This window comes from Leucopleurus acutus (genome assembly GCF_964270905.1).
Source record: "Leucopleurus acutus genome assembly, chromosome: 2".
Taxonomy (NCBI): domain Eukaryota; kingdom Metazoa; phylum Chordata; class Mammalia; order Artiodactyla; family Delphinidae; genus Leucopleurus; species Leucopleurus acutus.
In genome coordinates, this window is record NC_139143.1 from 69,530,164 (window position 1) to 69,554,246 (window position 24,083).

Sequence of the window (24,083 nt, forward strand, 5' to 3'; positions counted from 1 at the left end):
GGAATTGATAAGCCATCTGGTGAAAGTCTGTAGCTAACCTCAGACTCTTCTCATCACACCTCTTTCGGTGATCTATAACCAATGGAAAACAGTCTAGTAGAGTTCCTTCAGAAAACAAAAGAAGGGAAAAGTTTCCCAATTTCAGTAAGTTATTTTGTTCTTTGCCAAGTAAGTTAAAGGAAGTTTGGATGAAAAACTTCCACAAAATGGAAAAAACAAACAAACACACCAACAGTAGAGCATTTCAGGAGATAAGAAGTCAGGAGAACCACCAAGTTAGGTGTCTGCAGTAGTCTTTGCTCTTCGGAACCAAATCCTGCCCTGCAACATGTACAGCCATTCCTGTTCAAAGTAGCAGAAAGCAGCACTGTTGCACCACAGGATCTGGGCCTCAGGTCATTCAATGATTTGGGGTGAGTGAGAGCTACAGTTCAGCAGGAATTCCTTCCTACGCAAAAGTGCTCCAAAGGCACCACCTGATGGGGGGGGAGGGGGCGTGTGTGGAGTGGGAGTGTTTGCACACACTGCCTTCAGCTTCTGCACCAAGCCTCTTGCATAAGTGGCAAAAGAAAATAATTTTCTAGCACCTCTGTAAGAGTCATCAAGGATAAGGAAACCAGCAAGAACATTCCCCGCAATTAAGAACGTTAAGTCCCCCTTACCCTAAAACCCTCCCGCCCCACAGTGTGGGAGCTCACTGAAATAGGATCCAGGAGCAAGAGATAAACATGTCCAAACTATATATATATATAAAAAACAATAACAACAACAACAACAATAACAATAGAGATACAGTAATACAGGCCTGCCTAAATTGTACCAGTTAAGAAAGGAACCCCCAACACAATTGATACGATTATAAACACCTTGTTATGACTTAATGGCCTGTACAACAGACCCATAAAAATGATTTTTTTTTAAGAAAAAAAGAAATTTAGACAAACAAGAAATCCCCTTCCTATATTGGAATTGGTAACCCACCTTAACTCGTCATCATGACTGCTGGAAATGATAAGTAGTCCTTTCACTTATTTTTTTGTTTGTTTGTTTTTGATTTTTTGTTTCTGCCTTTTTTTTGTTTTTTTAAAATTTTTGGTTAGAAAGTTCTCCAATCCATGAAGCAATCCTGAAAAGACAGTGTTTTATTACAAAATTAGGCAAATGTTGTCCCATTTCCATCCTTTTTTTCCGGCATGTGTTTTTTCTTCTCTCCCTCCTCTCCCTTGCCCTTGCAACACGGCAAGAGGAAGCCCATCACGTGTTTCAGTCTCAGCCAGGCTGGCAGCCAGTTGCACTCGGAGTGAAGAAGGGGGCTGGCGGCGTCGCTCAGCCCAGCTCACTGTGCCTTGGAGGCGGTGGTGGTGGAGGCAGCCCCGCTGGCAGAGGCTGCTGTGAAGAGAGAGGTCTGGAGGGGCTCAGCTGAGGTGGAGGTGGCATGGAGGCTGGCTACAGGTCCAGTATTCCCTGCAGAGGCTGCAGCGGCAGAGACCAAGCTAACTGGGTTGCTGGTGAGCAGAGAGAGGTTCTGAGGGTTCAGGAACAGAGGGGCAGTCACGATGTTGGGGGCTCCTCCCGCATTGGCAAATACCAGGTTCCCAGTTGCATCCAGTGACGTTATTGGAAGAGAGCCACCAGAAGCAAGAGCTACAGACAAACCCCCCGCAAAACAGGCAGGAAGGAGAATGTTAGCATCATCCCAGAGAAGCCAAACAACACATCAAATGTACTGAGTTTTCCCACAACCCAGATGGAGAAAGCGCATCCCTTAACTGAATTTTTTACCCTTAATTACAGCACTATATTGTCACCAACTAAAGTTTATTTATAATTTTGAAAGAGCCTAAAGGGCTGAAAACTCTAATTTTTTTTTTTTTTTTTCCTGCGGTACGGGGGCCCCTCACCTCTGCGGCCCCTCCCGCCGTGGAGCACAGGCTCTGGATGCGCAGGCCCAGCGGCTGTGGCCCATGGGCCCAGACACTCCGCGGCACGCGGGATCCTCCCGGCCCAGGGCATGAACCCGCGCCCCCCGCATCGGCAGGCGGACCCCCAACCACTGCGCCACCAGGGAAGCCCCCTGAAAACTCTAATTTAATGAGCATGATCAGGATAGGTGAGAGGAGAATCAAAGAATCATGTTTCTATCTTGAAATCTCAACTTTATTCCAACTACCTAGAAATATTTGTTAAATCCAATAATTTTGTTTTTAATGAAGATCACTGCCTTTAGATTACCTCCATTCAAAAAACAAACTAGCTACAGTGATTAAGGCATTAAAATATAGTTAGCTTTTATCAAACCAACTGGCATTACTGATAAATTTGAGTACTTTATAGTGTGATATACAAGACAAAAACTGTCTTTCAAAAAGACTTTTGTTCTAAAATAAGTTATATATTAACAAATAAAGTATAAGGTGTGATTCATTTCTTACTTCAAAACATTTCATTTCTATGACCTGCACGAAGGAGAATGATGAGTCTCTGTAGGAGGAAAGCAGAGCTATACTGATGCAGGTGGGTTCTAAGCTTAGGACTTGCTTTAATACGTAAGAATTTTTCTGTGATGCTGTTGCTTCTCCTTCATCATCAAAATTTTCATTAAAATAATTGGGCACTCTAATATCTTTTCCTGTATCTGACAACCCCCCACAATCCCCTCACTCATATAACCACATCCTCACATGTATATTTGAGGCACATGTATTTCCTAGTGGCATTAAAAATGATTGATTTCTTACATAATATATAAAGAAAGAGAGAGGAGCTGAGGGAATGTCCTTGACTTTGAACATGATGACACAAAGAGTACAGAACAGTGAGTCTTGGTGCAGCTTGACGTTTTCTGAGATTCCAGGCTTAGGGTCACAGTCCAGTTCTAGATCTTCCCAGAGAGTACCTGTTCTGTACTCAGTTATGCCCTATGGAAGGCATCTTGCCTTTTTAGTATCACTACAGAGGTACACCAGAGGTACACCGAAATGCAAGAGAAAACGTGATTTATCACAAATCTTACTCCAAAAAGAAATCCTTTTATAATAAAAGCTTTACAGATCTAACCATCAATTTCACATATGATTTAGTCAATGAGAAAGTCAATATAATGTAAGGTAATCTAGGTCATGTTTTAGATTTGTCTGGAACTAATATTGTCTACAGTATACTGCAGAGATATCATCCATGAAACACTAATTTTTTTTTTTTTTTTTTGCGGTACGCAGGCCTCTCACTGTGTGGCCTCTCCTGTTGCGAAGCACAGGCTCCGGACGCGCAGACTCAGCGGCCATGGCTCACGGGCCCAGCCGCTCCGCGGCATGTGGGATCTTCCCGGACCGGGGCACGAACCCGTGACCCCTGCATCGGCAGGCGGACTCTCAGCCACTGCGCCACCAGGGAAGCCCGAAACACTAATCTTTTTTTTTTTTCATTTCTTAATTTATTTATTTTTTTTCATTTCTTAATTTATTTCTTCTTTTATTTATTTATTTTTCATCGAAACACTAATCTTAATTGAAGTTCGCTAACAGCTTATTTTTGGCCCCAAGAACTCTCATTTAAGCCCAAATTATTTTAAGAAAAATTTCTCAGATCAATATAGTGATATCTCAAAGTGTTTCCTTGAATCACGTAACAGCAAGCATCTTCAAACACAAAGCTCAGACGTTAAACAAATCAAACCCTTCAATATATAGAATGAGTGGATTTAGACTCATTTTAGACTGGATAGCATGCTAAGGCCAAAAGGGACCCATCTGGGCTTGGAAAAGAGACATTAAAATCCAAGAGAATATATGCTCTATAATGATGGGGATATACAAAGGGAAGAACCTAACAAGAATTAAAAGTACTCCTGAAGTCTGCACGATGTGCTCCAATGTTAATTCGTTATAGGGCCTTCTTGTATAAGGCTCTCTTAGGGGTGGGGGTGGGGACTGGAGAATTTTTCTTGGTCAAGTTTGCCTGGGGATGGGTCTTGGATGACTATTTAGATAAATGTAGGAGGAAATTCTGCCTCCAAGTCTATTTACATAAGAAGATAAATATCAGCATTAAAGTCCTTGTTTCTTTCTTTCTTTCTTTTTTTTGGCCACACCATGCAGCATGTGGGATCTTAGTTCCCTGACCAGGGATAGGACCCCCCGCGCCCCCTATAGTGGAAGCTCGGAGTCGTAACCGCTGGCCTGCCAGGGAAGTCTCAGTCCTGGTTTCTTAATACACCAAACTAAGTATATTTCCTGTTCTTACAGACCGACACCTATATTTCTCTTACAAAGCTGTTTACAAGAACACATTCTTGGTCCTCAGGTTAGCGAGCATTATCAATTCAACTATCTCTTCCCATCACTTTCACCTCTAGCAAAACAGACTTCCACCATTTAAAAAAAAAAAAAAAAAAGGCTAAGTAAGGAAAAAAATTCAACTGACCTTGAATAGTTGCCAGTGTACTGTTGCTCATCAGAGCTGGGCTGAGAGCACCACCCAGGGTCCCTGGATTGAGACTGAGTAAGGCACCTCTGAAAGTACAGAAGAACAGTCACTTTATTACAATGCAGATGCCTGTGTCAGTTTGACAACATACCCAAATGGATAAGAAAAAGGAAAATACAACTGGGGAAGTATATGGAAATATGTTACTTTCTTTACACTCTTACATGGTGTGGTTAGTACTTCCAAGTTACTGCTTTCCTTGACGCTCACTTGTACAAAGCAAAACGAGGTTACGGTCCACACAAAATGTAAAACTTGCAGTCATTTTGACTCTTTGAATTACTTCATTCTCCTTTTTTCCAAAACAAAAGGGAAAAAATGCCAGAGAAAGGAATGTATTTACGAAGTAATTCTTATTTGTTTCATGGTAATATAAAATTAGGAATCCTATTACTGTATCTCTTATTTATGTTTGAGAATTAGAAAGCAGACAGTTCAGAGCTTAATGGAGAAAGCATAAGAATAAGAGTCAGGAATCCTGGGCTTTCTTCCTGGTCCCATCACTCAGGTATAATCAGTGGCCTGGTGTTCTGTATCTTCATCTAGAAATAAAAGTATGACTACTGTCCTTCCAGAGTGTTAAGAAACGTAATTCCAACCATAATCAAAATCCTTGTGCTACTACTATAGAGCAACCCATTTCAAAGAGATTATGGCTTTAAAGGATTTTTTTTTTTTGTCTTTTTTTGCATTTAAGATAGTGATGAAAAAGTATTCCCTATGAGTTACTCCAGGGATGACCTCCTAGCTGTTTCTCAGATGTAAACAAGATGAGAAAGCACCTTACCCAGCTGCAAACTGTGAGGGTGCCATCAGGCCTGGGTTTAGTCCTGCAGCCGCAGCCATGGCAGCAAGACTGGCATTTGCTGGCAACTGTGCAGCTCCTTGGAGGGCAGCAGCTGCTGCTGTCTGCAACCCTGATGCTGTCACCATCACCTGGCTGGTCCCAAGAGGAGAGGACAAAGGAGTGGAGGTGGTGTGTGTTGTGCTGGTCTCACTGGCACTGGATGCCTCAGAGGTGGAGGCTGAGGCAGAGGGGGAGGGACTCAGAGAAGGGGAAGTGACTGCTGAGGAAGCTGGAGGCGCTGTGGAAATCACGGCTGCGGTGTTGTTGGAGGTGGTGTCTGTAGTGCCTGAAAAGGGAATCATATTAGAAAGTGACCTTCTGTAAATGTTTTTGGAAGAATGGCTGCTTTATTCAACCATAATCTAGAATCAACTGAATAATTAATTTACCATCCAGTAACCTCTAAACATGTCCTTTTTTATTAACCGAGTTTAGTGTTTCTAGGGAAATTAACCACAAAAACAAACATTTTAAGAACCAAAGCCATGAGCCTACTTTAAGAGGCAAGAGCAATAAAGTAACCATAAAACAAACAGGGAACACAGCTTTCCATTTCCAATTTCCTATTAAAAATTGAAAAAACACAGAAGCTCTAACTACAGAACACAACTGCTCTGGGGAAGAAATGTGCAAGCAAAAAAATCCAAGCTTCTGAAAAGCATTTTCATTCAGAAATCTCCTTAGTAGTCTCTATAGAAAAATCAAAACAAAGCAATGAAATCAAGAAAAACTAAAAGTTACACATTTTTCTCAAATAAGTGTCAATAACATGTACAGAAACAGTACGAAAATAACTAAAGGCATATGTCCAGATGCCTTTTTTTTTAATTTTTAAAAATTTATTATAAAAACAAAACATAGTGGTACAAAAGGTTGAAAGTAAAAGAACTGGAAAAGATATACTGTGCAAATATAAACTAAAAGGAAATTATATAATAACAGATACAGTAGACTTGAAAGCAAAAGCATTACTAGAAATAAACAAGGGCACTTCATATCAACAAGACCAATTTACCAGGAAGTTTTAAATTTGTATGTACTTAACTTCAAATTATATAGAGCAACAGAGCTACAAGGAAAAAATAGACAAATTCACTATCATAATAGGAGATTTAACATACTGCTGTCATTCACTGATAGAGGATAACTCTTTCAGAATCAGTAGACCCCCCCCAAAAAAATTAGTAAGGATATAAAAAACTTAAATAACGTGAGCAGCAAATTTGATTCAACACGCAGATATATAGTCACTATACTCCAAAACTTTAAATTACAAATTATTTTCAAGCACGCTTGAAACATTTTTAAAACTGACCATATTGTGCTATAAGGCAATTTTAACAAATTTCAAAGTATTAAAATTATACAAAGTGTGTTTCTTGACTTGTAGTTAAGCTACAAATCAGTAACAAAAAAGTAACTAGAAGTTATGAAATACACTACTTCTAAGTAACCCCCCAAAAAACAAATCACAATTGGGAGTTAGAAAATAATTTGAACTGAATGATAATAAAAATATTACATACCAAAACTTGGATGTGACTAAACCTGTGCTTACAGGAAAATGTATAGTCTTTTTTTTTTCCAAGGTAACAGTAGTGTTTTTTTTTTAATTGCACACATGTCTATAAACCTAATAAATAGGTTTTCTCTATTTTTTTTATACAGCACGTTCTTATTAGTCATCAATTTTATACACATCAGTGTGTACATGTCAATCCCAATCGCCCAATTCATCACACCCCACCCCACCCCCGCTGCTGCTTTCCCACCTTGGTGTTCCTACATTTGTTCTCTACATCTGTGTCTCAATTTCTGCCCTGCAAACCGGTTCATCTCTACCATTTTTCTAGGTTCCACATATATGCATTAATATACGATATTTGTTTTTCTCTTTCTGACTTACCTCACTCTGTATGACAGTCTCTAAATCCATCTACGTCTCAACAAATGACCCAATTTCATTCCTTTTTATGGCTGAGTAATATTCCATTGTATACATGTACCACATCTTCTTTACCCATTCATCTGTCAATGGGCATTTAGGTTGCTTCCATGACCTGGCTATTGTAAATAGTGCTGCAATGAACATTGGGGTGCATGTGTCTTTTTGAATTGTGGTTTTCTCTGGGTATATGCCCAGTAGTGGGACGGCTGGATCATACGTTAATTCTATTTTTAGTTTTTTAAGGAAACTCCATACTGTTTTCCATAGTGGCTGTATCAATTTACATTCCCACCAACAGTGCAAAAGGGGTCCCTTTTCTCCACACCCTCTCCAGCATTTGTTGTTTGTAGATTTTCTGATGATGCCCGTTCTAACTGGTATGAGCTGATACCTCATTGTAGGTTTGATTTGCATTTCTCTAATAATTAGTGATGTTGAGTAGCTTTTCATGTGCTTCTTGGCCATCTGTATGTCTCCTTTGGAGAAATGTCTGTTTAGGTCTTCTGCCCATTTTTGGATTGGGTTATTTGTTTTTTTAATATTGAGCTGCATGAACTGTTTATATATTTTGGAGATTAATCCTTTGTCCGTTGATTCGTTTGCAAATATTTTCTCCCATTCTAAGGGTCAGATGCCTTCTTTGCATTAAAAAATTTAAGTGGCTATTGGGTAATGAAAATCAGCTCTCAAAAAGTCTATTGTGGTAAACATTTTCTTCTTCTTTTTTTTTTTTGGCCGTGCCACACACCTTGCGGGATCTTAGTTCCCCAATCAGGGATTGAATCCGGGGCCCCAGCAGTGAAAGCACCAAGTCCTAACCACTAGACCACCAGAGAATTCCCAACATTTTCTTATTTGAGGAAACAAAAACATACAATGATATTATGATTCTCATAAAATTTAGTATGAAAAATGAAGATCTAGAAAATTGTTCTTTGAGAGGCCTAAAAAAAAAATCAAAATGCCAAAATTTCTTTTTGTTGTAAGGAGAACAAACATTTGAATACAAATAACTAACTGACATTAAAAATATCACTGACAGCTAAAACACATTCACTGAAATGGTTTACTATTATAGATGAATATTGTCCAACAGAAATACAGTACATATGTAATTAAATTTTCTAGTAGTCCCATTGAAAATAGTAAAAAGAAAACAGGTGAAATTAGTTTTAATATTATGCTCTATTTAACCCAGTATATTCCAAATATATTTCAACATAAAATCAGTATTTTAAAAATTTAATGAGTTTTTTTCTCACTAAGCTTTGAAAAGCAAATCTCAATTTGAACTAGCCACATCTTACATGTATAAAAGCCATGAGGCTAGAGCTTACCATATTGTATGGCACAGGTCTAAAATATCTCTAGAAGTTAGGCCTAGTGCTACTTAAAGAATATCAAGTCAGGCTTCCCTGGTGGCACAGTGGTTGAGAGTCCGCCTGCCAATTCAGGGGACAGGGGTTCGTGCCCCGGTCCAGGAAGATCCCACATGCCGTGAAGTGGCTGGGCCCGTGAGCCATGGCCGCTGAGCCTGCGCTCCGCAACGGGAGAGACCACAACGGTGAGAGGTCCGCGTACCGCAAAAAAAAAAAAGAATATCAAGTCCCTTTGCCTAAAGCAGAAATAACTGATAAGGCATAGGATAGATAAAGAAGATGCCAACTATTCCCAATGAGCTGTAATTTTGATGCTATCTAACATCATCAAAGTACAGAACAGGCCCTCTTACTTCAGTAATCAGTAAATGCTACATACAAAAAAACCGGTTGCCTAAACTAGTTGGAACTTCATTTAGCGGAAGTCACTATGTTCTAGGATATAATCAACCACATATGTGTGTAGAGCAGAACCTAAGTGGTATTTTCTCAAGATAGAGAACTGAAAAAGACCAAAAACATCTATAAATTTTCAATATAATACTTCTATGAGGTATAAAAGACTTCAGAGATGAAAGAAGAACTAGACCAATCAAAATAAGTATTTCAAACCTATAAGCATATTGGAAAAAAGATCTATGTAAAAGAACCTTCTTTGTGATAAAATCTAACGCTAAGCCGTAGAAGATTCTCTTCTCTCATAATAGCTGTATTAAAAATTCAGGCAGTTTTGTTCTTTTAAAATCTATTTTGAAGCCTTCTTCTGGTCTATACTAAGAATACCTAGAATTCATCTCTCATTTTAACTGTTAAGGAAATGTTTCTTTCACATATTGCAGAGCTGGGAGAAACTTAGACACCATCTATTTCAGTACTGACTCTACTTTTCCCACCTCCTATCATGCTACACAAAAGGGTTACGTGGTCTCTGAATTAATCAGGTAAACATATCTTTCTTACTGTTAAGTGAAAAGGGAGGATTTACTCCTTTTTCTGTCCCTCTCAAAAATATAAATAAGCTGATTCCCTCTTTACTGCTGCTGTTCCAAAGTACAATTACATCTTTGTGGATATTATTAATCATAGTTTCATTATTCAGTTCTAAATCTATCAGACCTATTTATATCACTGAGCTATTGATGCTGTGTTGGGTCCTATATGTTTGGCATTCATACATACTTTTTCACTTTGACACTCTTTTCCTAAGACCTGCCCCCTGTTCTATAGAAAGGTATATATCTTCTCTCATTTCTCTCCTACTGCTAGTAAATTTCAATATAATTTCAATCTTTTCTTGACCAATTTTTCAGCTTATCTAACCTGATTTCACTTACGGGCACTACTTTCTTTTCAAACTTCTGAAATGAACTTGAGGTCAAAGGCTTAAAGTAGCCTTTTCTTCACTCTCCACTGCCATTTTCAGACCATTCGGTATCACTTTCTTAAAATCCCGCATATATACAAAGAAAATCCCATTAATTTCATCAGTGAATTTAACCTGGGCTAAGAGATGATGACTCCAGAAACCATTCAAAGTAGCTCTTTCTGGTTGTTATCCTCCAACCACATTCTAGGTGTCTTCAATATGAATGTCATATGAGCACTAGAGTATAATAATGGGATTTTCAAATGAATTCTCCCAGTGAATCACCTCTTAATCAATATATATCTTTTATCTATATTCTTGGCAACTTAATTACTTGGGCAACTTTGATCAGGGAAGTGATGCCTGCTGAGCTTTCGCGTCCTCAGCAACAGAATTAGACGCCACCACCACCTCACAAGGTTAGTAGGAAGTTACGTGCAAGAATATAGTGTGTGGCACAACCTCCTGCTTCCCACCTCATCCTTTTTAATTGAAAAAAATTTTTTTTTAATTATTGAAGTATAGTTGATTTACAGTACTGTGTTAGTTTCAGGTGTACAGCAAAGTGACTTAGTTGTATGTGTGTGTGTATATATATATATTCTTTTCCAGATTCTTTTCCATTATAGTTTATTACAAGATATTGAACATAGTTCCCTGGGCTAGACAGTAAATTGTTGTTGTTTATCTATCCTACATTGGCTTGTATCTGCCAACCTTTTCTCTGTATCGTTCCAATTTTAGTATATGTGCTGCCAAAGTGAGCACCCACCTCATCCTTTTTAAAAAATAGATTTAGTGAGGTACAATCTGTATGCCATAAAATTCACCCAATTTAAGTGTAAAATTCAATGATTTTTAATATATTGACAGAGTGGTACACCCACCACCCCAATCTAGTGTATGACTAAAAAAGATCCCTTGTGCCTATTTGCAGTCACACCTGTTCCCACCTACAGCCTCCAGTCACCTGCTTTTTGTATCTGTAGATTTACCTTTCCCAGACATGTCACATAAATGGAATCATACAATTAGCAGTCTTTTGCATCTAGCTTTCTTCAGTTAGCATACTGCTTTCAAGGTTTATCCATGTTGTAGCATGAACCAATACTTCCTTCCGGCTGAAAAGTGTTACACTACATGGATAGACCACATGGTGTTTAATTCATTCATCAATTGATGGGCAATGGCTTGTTTCCAGTTTTGTGGGTTTTTTTTTTAATTAGTTAATTAAATAATTAATTAATTTTTGCCTGTATTGGGTCTTCATTGTTCAGGCTTTCTCTAGTTGCGGCGAGCGGGGGCTACTCTTCGTTGCGGTGCACGGGCTTCTCATTGCAGTGGCTTCTCTTATTGTGGAGCACAGGCTCTAGGTGCGTGGGCTTCAGTAGTTGCGGTACACGGCCTCAGTAGCTGTGGCTCATGGGCTCTAGAGCACAGGCTCAGTAGTTGTGGCGCAGGGGCTTAGCTGCTCCACGGCATGTGGGATCTTCCTGGACCAGGGCTCGAACCGGTGTCCCCTGCATTGGCAGGTGGATTCTTAACCACTGCACCACCAGGGAAGTCTCTCCAGTTTTTGATTATTATGAATAATGCTGTTATGATAATTTGTGTAAAAGTTTTTGTGGAAATGTTTTCATTTCTCTTGGGGGAAATGTCGGGTGGGATGGTAATTTTATGTGTAAAGTTTAAAGACAATGCCGAAGTGTCTTCCAAAGTGGCTGTATCATTTTACATTCCCACCAGCGAAGCATGAAGGTTTCAGTTTCTCCACATCCTTGCCAAGACTTATTATTTTTGGTCTTCTTGATTATAGCCATTCTATTGAGTATGAAGTAGTATCTCATTATGATTTTATTTTTATTTTTTATATGAAAACATTTATTATATTCAAAAGATAAATTTATAATATGTTACACATGAAAAACCTACAAAGCTCCTATGTAGGACAGCTTCTTAGAACATAAAAGTAATTTAAAATTACTATGAATGTACAACATTTTATAGTATAAGCTTCTGTCTGTTTGAACAATGTAATGATTGTTCTTTATGATTAAAACAAGATTCTGCAGTAGTCATCTCTGTAGCTATACAGTGACAGCACTCTGCTGAGCAATAATGTTGAACATCTTTTCATGTGCTTATTAGTCATTCCTATATCTTCTTTGGTATAATGTATATTAAAATCTTTTGCCCCTTTACAATACTAAGTTGCCTGTATTCTTACTATTGAATTTTAAGAATTCTTTATATGTTCTAGATATAATTCCTTTATCAGATATATGATTTACAAATGGAATATCTCTCCATTTTTCTGGAGAGTTTGAGAGAGTATATTTATTTTGTATCTTGCAACAACACTGAATTCATTACTAGTTCTAGCAGGCTTTTGGGTGTGTGAATTCCTTGAGAATTTTATACATATAGGATAATGAAAACAAAGACAGTTTTAACTTCTCCCCTTCCAAACTGGATGTTTAAAATTTTTTTCCATTATTAAGTTGACTATAACCTCTACTACAATGCTAATTAGAAGTCTGCTAGAGCAAACATTCTTGCTTTATTCCCAATCTTAGCAGGGGGGAAAGCATTCAGTCTTTCTCCATTTAGTATGCTGTTACCTGGAGGCTTTTTAGTAGATGCTCTTTATCAGGTTAGGAAGTCCCCTTCTATTCCAGGTTTTTATCATGAATGGGTGTTGGATTTTGTCAAATGCTTTTTCTATATCTAGTGAGATGATCATGAGGTTTTGGTCCTTTCTTCTATTACTATGGTGTACTACATTAATTTATGTTCAGTTATTAAATCAACTTTACATTCCTGCGATAATCCCTTGGTCATAATGTATAATCTTTTTTATATGTTGCTGGATTTGATTTGCTAAGATTTTGTTGAGGATTTTTGTGTACATTTTCATGAGGGATATGGGTTCATAATCTTTTTCTTGTGATAACTTTGTCTGGCTTTAGAATCAAGGTAATATTGACTTCATACAATGAGTTGTTCCTCCTCCTCTATCTTCTGGAAGAGACTGCTAAGGTTAATTCTTATTTCTTTGTGAAATATCTGATAAGAGTTCACTGCTAAAGCCCTCTGAGTCCAGGCATTTCTTTTTGATTCACTTACTTTACTTGTTTTAGGTCTTTTAAAGGTTTTCTATTTCTTTCTGAGTCAGTTTTGGTAATTTGAGTCTCAGAATTTGTCCATTTCACCTAAGTTGCCTAATTTTGGGGGGCAAAAACTTGTTCATAATATTCCAGAATGCTGCATGAGGTAGCAATTCCATTCTTAAATATACACCCAAGAGAACTGAAAACAAATAACCACATAAAAACTTGTATTGAGCTTTGTGATGACCTAGAGGGTGGGATAGGGAGGGTGGGAGGGAGGCTCCAGAGGGAGGGGATATGGGGATATATGTATATGTATAGCTGATTCACTTTGTTGTACAGCAGAAACTAACACAACACTGTAAAGCAATTATACTCCAATAAAGATACAAAAAAACAAACAAACTTGTATTGATACATGCATACTCATAGCAACAGTATTCAAAATGGCCCCAAACTGGAAGCAACTCAAATGTCCATCAACTCTGGAATAATAAACAAAGTATGGTATATCCATGGAATGAAATATCACTCAACTATTAAAAGGAATGAAGTTCCAATATACTCTGCAACATGGATAAACCTTGGAAATATGCTAAATGGAAGAAGCCAGACACAGAGGGTCTTATATGAAATGTCTGAGACAGGTAAATTCATAGAGACAGAGTAAGTAAGGGGAGAAGTGAATGGGGAGAGACTGATAATGGTTATGGGATTGCATACACTTCATTGTGAAACACTACTTTGGAAAAAGAACTGGAGGCAGAGCTTGTTTAGTTGAGGTTTTTTTGTTTTTTTTTTTTGCGGTACGCGGGCCTCTCACTGTTGTGGCCTCTCCCGTTGCGGAGCACAGGCTCCGGACGCACAGGCTCAGCGGCCATGGCTCACGGGCCCAGCCGCTCCGCGGCATGTGGGATCCTCCCGGACCGGGGCACAAACCCGCGTCCCCCGCACTGGCAGGCGGACTCTCAACCACTGCGCCACCAGGGAAGCCCTAGTTGAGATTATTAAGGGCTGTGGAAGTTTTACAAGTTCTTAAGACACAGAAGAATACATATCTTTCTGGAGCAGTACAGTCTTGATCATTCATTTTCTATCGTAGAAAAGTTTACCAGGTACAGCCACTATGGAAAACATTATGGAGGTTCCTCAGAAAACTAAAATACCATATGATCCAGCAATCCACTCCTGGGAATATACCTAGAGAAAACTATAATTCAAAAAGATACACAGGCTTCCCTGGTGGCGCAGTGGTTGGGAGTCTGCCTGCCAATGCGGGGACATGGGTTCGAGCCCAGGTCGGGGAGGATCCTGCATGCCGCGAAGCAACTAAGCCTGTGCACCATGGCTGCTGAGCCTGAGCTCTAGAGCCCATGAGCCACAACTACTGAGCCCGTGTTCCACAACTTGAGGCCCGCACACCTAGAGCCCATGATCCACAACAAGAGAGGCCACCGCAATGAGAAGTCTGCGCACCGCAATGAGGAGTGGCCCCTGCTCACTGTAACTAGAGAGCCCGCGTGCAGCAACAAGGATCCAACGCAGCCAAAAAAAAAAAAAGATACATGCACCCCTGTGTTCATAGATAGCAGCACTGTTCACAATAGCTAAAACATGGAAACAACCTAAATGTCCACTGACAGATTACTGGATAAAGAAGATGTGGTACATATACACAATAGAATACTACTCAGCCATAAAAAAGAATGAAATAACGCCATTTGCAGCAACATAGATGTAACCAGAAATTACCATACTAAGTGAAGTAAGTCAGAAAGAGAAAGACAGATACCATATGATATCACTTACATGTGGAATCTAAAATTTGGCACAAATGAACCTATCTACAAAACAGAAACTGACTCATAGACACAGAGAACAGACTTGTGGTTGCTGAGGGGGAGAGGGGAGGGAGAGGGATAGACTGGGAGTTTGGGGTTGGTAGATGCAAACTATTACATTTAGGATGGATAAACAACAAGGTCCTAATGTAGAGCACAGGGAACTATACTGAATATCCTGTGATAAACCAGAATGAAAAAGAATATAAAAAAAGCATGTCTCAGGCTTCCCTGGTGGCGCAGTGGTTGAGAGTCCACCTGCCAATGCAGGGGACACGGGTTCGTGCCCCGGTCCAGGAAGATTCCCACATGCCACGGAGCGGCTGGGCCCGTGAGCCATGGACACTGGGCCTGCGCATCTGGAGCCTGTGCTCCGCAACAGGAGAGGCCACAACAGTGAGAGGCCCGCGTACCGCAAAAAAAAAAAAAAAAAAAAAAAGAAGCATGTCTCTATGTGTATAATTGAGTCACTTTGCTGTACAGCAGATTGGCACAACATTGTAAATCAACTATACTATAATAAAAAAAGATTTAAAAAAATTAAAAAAGGGAAAAGTTTTACCAAGGACCTATTATGTACCAAGCACTATGATAGATACTGGGAAAATAAAAATGACCATGGCAATCACACAACATTTCTCTTAGAGAGGGCAGACTAAGGGTATGTTTATTCCTTCATTTCTAAAATGCTATCCCAAAAGATGGTAAAGTAATAAAAAAGGAAGTGAGAGCTCTGGGAGTGAGATTTCAGAGAACTTGAGAATTTGATATATTTGCAGAAATGAGAAAGAGGTTAAAATTGGGTGGTAGAGAAACCAACCATAGTCCAGAAGGGCACAGTAGAAGACTACGATAGAGGTGGGAATTATTTACCCCAGTGGAGCCCTGAGGGGATTTCAAGCTCCGCGTTGTCAGTACTGAGGCAGGAGTAGGAAACAAGGGCAGAGTACAGGGTGACCAGACTGTTCACACACCAGCTCTGTCAGTGGGACTTTTCCTCCCCCCACCAGACTTATCACCTAAGCATTAACTAATGTCACCTACTACTCTTCAAAGAAAATAAAAATCTGAGTATGGAAGGTTACGAACTTTAGTGTAAGCACTGGCATCCCTCTCATTTGAGGAAGGTGTAGGGTAGAGCCTGGTCTGCCTGTCTGCTTTCCACCCACAGGCCCTGAGCAAAGTCTGGCAGTTCTCTCCCCACATTCACAGCTCACAGCTCCCTTCCAATCAGGGGAAAGGATGCTGAGTAACAGAAGCTACACAAGGGCAGAAAAAATCTTACAAGCTACTGACATTAAGTACTAAGGCCTTGCATTCATCGGTATGACTAAATAATCAAAAATTAACAGACAATGAAAAAATCCACAGCTCAAAAGAAGTGGAACAAAATAAATAAGCAGAATTGAGGCCAGAAGAAGCAACTTAAATAAAATTCTAATTTGTACTGTATCTACAAATTAAAAATAGATTGCTATAAAAAGGTGGAATCAGAACAAAGAAACATTCTTAGAAATTAAAAATATGATTTTGGAAAAACATACAAATGACAACAATAAAAAATGAGAACACAGGAACAGTTAGATAAAATTCAGGATATATTTCCAAGAATGAAGTATAAAAAGTTAAAAAATGAAAAACACAAGAGAAAAGTTAGAGATATATAGGGCCAATTTAGAGAGTTTAAAGTCTGTTTAAAATGTTCCAGAAATAAGGAAGACAGACAAATTACCAGAGTTAAAAAAAGACATTAATTCAAATTGAAAATACCCACTGAAGGCCAAGGAGGAGAAATTTAAAAGGCCCATGCCTTGATACCTTCTAGTGAAATTTCAGAACTCAAAGGATAACAAGATCCTTAAAGTTTACAGAGGGAAAAACAAATGATCAACAAATCGGAGTTAGACTGAAATCAGACTTTTCATTGGCAACACTGGATGCTAAAATACAACAGAGCAATACCTTCTAAGTTCAAAGGAAAAGTAATTTTGTACCTAAAATTCTATTACTGTACAAACTACAAATACTGTGAGGGCAAAATACTTTTCAGATATGCATGTACTTGGAAATTTTCCCTCCCACATAATCTTTCCAAATAAAGAAAAAAATTACTTGAGAGTGTGCACCAGGCAAAACAAAAAGGAATCAAAGGTAGAGGGAAAAAAAAAAAAAAAAAGAAAAAGGTAGAGGGAGACATGGGCTCTCAGAAATATTGGCTCTAACTCAGGAACACAGTGAAAAGAAGTTAAAATAAGCAATTATAGGGATTCCAAGGAGAAAGTCTTCAGGAAGAAAGTAGATTGCATTAGATAAGCTGTATGATTAAGATACTGGATGTCTTTCATAAATAATATGATTGAAAGAATATGCTACTTCTGTCAACTGAAAAAAAAAAAAGCAACATAGAAATGTCAGAGGAAAAGAGGCTATAATAAGAAACTTATGGTCCAAATAGGAAAAAAATTAAAATGAGGCATGATTTTCAGCAACTGCTGACAAGAGGAAGAAAAGAAAATCCATTTGACACTGACTCTTTAACCTTCTCTTTCAAGGAGCAAGGTTTAAGTGTCATAAGATTACATTTTTCACCCTAATCATATGAGCTGTCCCTGAACAATATTTATACAAATGTAATATTATTGTATTCATTTTCTATTGCTATTTAACAAAGTACTACAAATTTAGCAGCATAAAACAATTGATTCAACTTTGTTGTACAACAGAAACTAACACAGTATTGTGAAGCAATTACACTCCAATAAAGATCTATTTAAAAAAAAAAAAAAACCACACATTTACTATCTCACAGTTTCTGTGGGTCAGGTGTGCAGGCACAGCCTAGCTGGTCCTCTGCAAGGCCACAATCAAGGGGTCAGCCAGACAGTTCCAAGTCTGGAAGCATGACTGGGGAAGAATATGTTGCCAGGCTCACTTGGGTTGCTGGCAGAAATCATTCGGCAGAATCTGCTTGCTGCTCTAGACTAAGTGCCCAGCTTCTTTTTGGCTGTTGGCTGAAGGCCACCCTCAGCGCCTAGAGGTCATCCTCAGTACCCTCATTTGTGAGCTTCCTAACATGGTTGTTTATTTCTTACTTCATCAAACCGGTGAGGAGGGTCTCTAGAGTAAGTCTGGGAACAAGACGGAGTCTTACAAAATGTAATATAATCATGGAGTGACATCCTATCACCTTTGCCACATTTTATTGATGAGAAGCAAACCAAAGGCTCAGCCCACACTCAAGGGGAAAGGATTACACAAAGGCTTGAACACTAGGAGGTAGACACCATGGTGGGGGAGGGCCACCTTAGACTTTGTCTGTTACAATTATAAAGGCTGATTATTTTTTTCTCTTAATTTAGATTTTTCAAGTGTTGAAACTTATTTGCTTCTGATCTAAACATTTTTCATTTTGCAACTTACTTTTTGTGTGTATATAAATTATTTTATTTTTTTAAATTTATTTTAAAAAATTTTATTGGAGTATAGTTGCTTTACAATGTTGTGTTAGTTTCCACTGTACAACAAAGTGAATCAGCTATACGTATACACATATTCCATCCTTTTCGGATTTCCTTCTCATTTAGGTCACCATAGAGCATGGAGGAGAGTTCTCTGTGCTATACACACATAGGTTCTCGTTAGTTACCTATTTTATACATAGTATCAGTAGTGTATATATGTCAATCCCACTCTCCCAATTCATATTGCCCCCTTCCTTCCCCCTTGGTATCCATACATTTGTTCTCTACGTCTGTGTCTCTACTTCTGCTTTGCAAACAAGATCATCTATACCTATAAGTGCTGATCATTAATTTAACATTTTTAGAGACTTCTGCCTTTGACCATAAGAGTAAATGATAGCAAACTTACCCTTACACTATAATAAGAATAGAGAAATATATGAGAAAATGTTTTAGATATGAGAAAATAGGCAGCACAGGGCTGTGATCCCTGAAGAAAAGGAAACAAATGATGTGAGCCCTATAATCACCTGGCCTTTATTTGGAAGCACTTTCTAAACTGCTGCACCAGAAGAGGAAACTAAGTAGAACGCAGCAATTTCAACCATTTGAGGAGACAAAGACCGCCGCTGGATGTTGAAATGGCTGGAATTTGCAGGAGAGAGTACTGGAAAGGAAGAAACTAATAGAGAAAGAACTCTAGAAATGTGCATAGGGGTTTCCTAGAATCTTTGGTTGAATACTAAATTGCACACGCACAGGGAAACCCCATGAGTCCAGGCAGGGAGGCTGTAAACTGAATGATCCTTGGAATTCATGCAGGACAGGGAGATAGTCCAGTTTCAACTACACAGACAGTAGAGACTATTGAATATCTGGGCATTTATTAGAGACCCCAGAAGAGTCACACCTTAAACTAGCGAAGGCTACTCTAGGGCCAATCTAATAAAGCTTAAAAAATAAGCCTTGAAAGGATCAAGCTGATCTGTAGTAACCTATCTGTCTGCCAAAGCAAACTCAAAAACTCTTTAAAGGAAGACATCAAAATCCAGATGTATAATCCCCTTCTCTTGAGTATAGGCAGATCTGTGAATATGACGGGAGATGTGGTAGCCACTCCTTTAATTGGGTTCTATCATATGACAAAGGCGAGAGGACTGACTACCTTATATTGCATAAGACCCTCCATAGCAGCTGACTGGAGAGAGAGTCTCATGTTGCCTTTGAAGAAGCTGCCATGTCGTGAGAAGGTCATGAGGCTAGGACTTGGGGTTAGCCTGTAGGAGCTGAGAGTGATCTAGCTGACAGCCAGCAGAAAAAAATGGGGACTTCAGTCCTATAACCACAAGGAACAGAATTCTGCCAACTAATGAACTTGGAAGATCTTGGGTGTCATATGAGGTCACAGCCCCAGCCAACATCTTGATTTCAGCCTGGTAAGTCCCTGAGTAGAGGACCCAGCTCTAACCCATGCCTAAACTTCCAGCCTACAGAACTGTGGGATAGTAAATGAATATTGGTTTAGGCCACGAAGTTTGTGGTAATTTGTTACACACCAACAGAAAACTAATATGCTTGGAAAGAAGACAGCAGTGTCTGCTCTTACCACTTCCCTCAGCTGGAATTTCTAGTCTATGCAATATTTATCAATCAAGGTGAAACAAAACCTATTTCACTGTTATAAGCGATGAAAAATAGCCCTGAAGTATATGAAATGATGTTCAACTTCACACGATTAGAAAATTGAAATTTAAAGTACATTGAGATACAATTTCTAACATACCAGGTTGGTAAAAATTAAAAAGTGTAACATTCTGTTGCAGAGGCTATGGGGAAACTGGCCCTCTCATGTATTGTTAGTGGGAATGAAAATAAGTACTATCTTTTTGGAAGGCAATTCGATAGTATCCAACAAAACAACAGTATCCAACAACACACAGGTGTGTACCTTTTGACCCAGCAATTCTACTTCTCGAAATTTACCCTCAAGACACATTTCCAACAGTACAAAAATACATATCCCCAAGGTTATTCCTAAAGCATAGTCTATAATTACAAAATACTAGAAACAAACTCAATGTCCATACAACAGGAATGGGGTTAAATAAACAGTAGTACATCCACATAATAGTCTACAACAATGAAACAGAATAATTAAGATTTCTATGAACTAATGTGGAGTGACTGTCAGGATATTTTGTTAAGTGAAAAAACTGAAGTGCAGATGATCACCTAAATATGATACCTTTAAAGTAACAAACAAGGGTAAATTAAAAAAGAAAAAAATCTCTACTCAATAGTTCAAAAGAAACACAGGAAGGGCATAGATAGGAATGGGATGGAAAGGATACAGAGAATTATGATAGAAGGGAACGACATTTTTCTGAGGAGAACTTTTTGTATAGTCTTACCTTTTAAAACCATGTTAATATCTCATATTCTTAAAAAAATCACAAGGATAGGAGGAGAAACACTAACACTGAATACAAACAAAACAAATAAACTGACCTGAATTTCAAATGAATAATGTTACTACGCTGAAGAGGATATAAAAAGAACTAACCAAAATAACTTTTGAACACAGTATTTGGGCTTTATGCCTTTAGGCTTAAGACGAGAACTCTAAGTTGAACTGAATTAGTAGGTCTTTTCTTTTCAGAGGCATGGGTTAGCAATTTTGAAACCACTTTCTTTTCACTATAGGATTGAACAGTTAAGTAACTTGTTATTGTTGATAATGGGAGCCAGGTTACACATTGTCACTGAGAAGGGAGTTAAAATATGGAAAGAGGTTAGGTTAGGATAGAAAAGAACGAACTACAGGATACTGGATTGGAACTGGAGATATCAGTATGAACTCATGGATTTTAAGGAGGCTGATTCTAGGCCAGAGGCAGAGAAACTTTAAGATGAAGCTGAACATCTTGTGTGCTAAAAAATAAGGAAGCACTCAAAGAATGCTAGGGACATGTCAAAAGGGCACAGGAGCCACCCTGAAGTAGTTCCCATTGGCTAAATCTGGGACAATCTGAATACTACAATAAAAAGTGATAGTAGGATTCTAACCTACTGAATACAGAATGATTTCTGAGTCCATATTGATACAGATAGCCTGGAACTGTTATTACTCATATAATTCCATCATTTCTTCCACATTTATTAGTTGGCTTTCAACTGTAAGGATGAACTTTTCCTTTTCCCCTATATTTCTTGTTTATTAAAAAATAGACAGTAAAGTATTCAGGGGAAAAGGGCTTATCTGTAACTTGCTCTACAACAGTTCAGAAAAAAATCACATACAGAAACACAAAGAGAAAGCAAACATAGTAAGATTTTAATATTTGGAGAATGTGAGGAAGAGATTTAGGATTTCTCTGAACTATTCTTATAACTTTTCTGTAAGTCTGAAATTATGTTAAAATAAAAAATTTAAGAAAAAGCTATATGTACGAAGGTGTTCATTATAGCATTATTTATAACAGTGAAAACTTCATTCATTTAATAATTACTGGGTATCTTACACTCTACGTAGTGTGCTGGACATGAGGAATACAATAGCGAACAAGCAAGACCAGTTACGTGGCTTAGAGACTGAGAGGTTTCCTGGGATGTAATATTTGCAGGGCTCAAACTGGAAGAGTTGGTCACCCTCGGTTGAACTTAACCATGATGGTAACATATGGAAATGGTTATGAAATTACAGTACAACCATTTGATATAAGGGCAAGAATAGAAAAGTAAAAACTATAATAACAGAGGAAGATACTTATTATTATATGTTAAGCTAAAAATAAAGGATACAGCATAAATACTATTAGAATTGTACATCTATGTACATATAAAAACAGATATAAAGACAAAATAAAAATAGTACTCACGGTGATTGTGTCTTTCCTATTTGAATTTCCTATGTTAAATATTTTAATGATTAAAGAAAAATTTCATTCCAAAAGTTACTAACATTTCAGAAAACTGTCATAATTAAATCTAAATAAATGGGCCAAGTAATTGAGTTTAAGAAAATCTGACTAGGCAGTTAAGATCACCAAAAAATAAAAAAAAATTTAGCTAGTTTTGAGCATGTATATCTTCTTAAAATTACCTTCTGCCTCAGATTTGTGCCATTTTTTAAGAAATCTGCAAAGCTATTATTGCTCTTAATGCCTGAACCATTAGGAATTTTTTTTTGGCAAAAGATGGGTATCTTTAAACCTAATGTAATATGACTTATGATTTGTTTGGAAGGTAAAGTACACAATTTACCAGCCAGTGGCAGTCCTCAAAGACAGGAATTTCATGTTCCTGGTGCCCAACACAGCGGCAACCGATCACCAACAGTTTGCTTTTTAAGCTGAGGTGCTGAATACTATACACTCTTGAACAGAGGTTTTTAATTTGCCTCTAAGGCATCCAGAAATGGCAAGGCTTGGTAAGGCGGGGACTGATGAGGTTTGTGATTTATAAACCTCCTTGTAATCTTACTAAAAATTGTGGGCATGTCTACTTTGTGAGGGGAAAAGTTTATAGCTGTCACCAAAGTTTCAAAGAGGTCAAAGACCCAAAAGAGGTCAAAAGTACTGTTCTGAATAAACAAACAATATTATGAAAATTTCTAACGACTTAGAAATTTAGTAACTACATAAAGCCATTTATTCAATTTTTATATCATGGTTAGGTCACTTAAAATATGAGTGAAAAAAACCAAATTCCCCAACTCTAGGTTAAATTTAAGCTTGAATATGAAAGATCAAAAATCTATCCAATGATTTACTAGCATATATCAAGCTGGTGAATAATTACAGAATGTCTTCTGCTTTATGTATCACTTCTGCTTTATGTATCACTTTATGTATCACTTTATGTCTTCTGCTTTATTTTAGATGTATCTGGAAAATGTGCCACGTAAAGGGAAGACATTTATTTATTCATTTTATTGTGAATGTGCCAAGCACTGATATTTCAAAAGGAATATTCAGATCTTTTGAGAAGTACAAGGTCTACTGGAAAAGAGAGAAGTATAAAATATAATTGTTTATAATATAGGCAGGTAGAAACAAATAGTTTCCTGAAGAAGCTGAAGAGTATATCCAAGAAGAATTGTTATCTAAGCTGGAGTAGTTTCATCACTAACAGAAAGAAGTGGAGGCTGGGATGGACAACATTTTACGCTATGGGCATGTTTACAAAGGTAGTAAGAATCCTCTTTTGTGTTGAGGATGGGATGGAGAAAAGACTAGTGAAAGATAAGGTCCAGGCTGGATACAGTCTATGAATTCATGATACATTTGGACGTTTTCCTGATTGCAAAAAGCTGCAGCTATTAAATGTTTTTAAGGAGAGGAGGAGTTAATTGAAAAAAAAGTAACTCTGGGACTTCCCTGGTGATCCAGTGGTTAAGACTCCATGCTTCTACTGCAGGGGGTGTGAGTTCGATCCCTGGATGGGGAACTAAGATCCTGCATGCCATGCAGTGCGGCCAAAAAAAAAAAAAAAAAAGTAACTCAGGAAGCAACGTAGAAGACAGACTAATGTGGGAAAGAAAAAAGATAAAATCTTTATGTGAAAGTATTCTTTCTGGAAAAATGTATTATGCCTGATTTCTTTTTAGAGTTCAGGTTTTCATATATAACTTTTTTTTAAAAAGCA

At 38.1% G+C, this 24,083-nt stretch overlaps 1 protein-coding gene across 2 annotated transcripts in view; it reads right to left on the minus strand.

Annotated features, from left to right (window-relative positions):
- Positions 1 to 1,028: 1,028 nt before the first annotated feature.
- POU2F1 (POU class 2 homeobox 1) overlaps positions 1,029 to 24,083 on the minus strand; it is a 172,629-nt gene continuing 149,574 nt past the window's right edge. For both annotated transcript variants that reach the window (XM_082861444.1, XM_082861443.1), the window contains exons 14-16: positions 5,273 to 5,618; positions 4,423 to 4,511; positions 1,029 to 1,644 (exon numbers count right to left, since the gene is read on the minus strand). In XM_082861444.1, the coding sequence (XP_082717570.1) occupies positions 1,337 to 1,644; positions 4,423 to 4,511; positions 5,273 to 5,618 (743 nt within the window). In that variant the 3' untranslated portion in view covers positions 1,029 to 1,336. The remainder of the gene's footprint in view (positions 1,645 to 4,422; positions 4,512 to 5,272; positions 5,619 to 24,083) is intronic.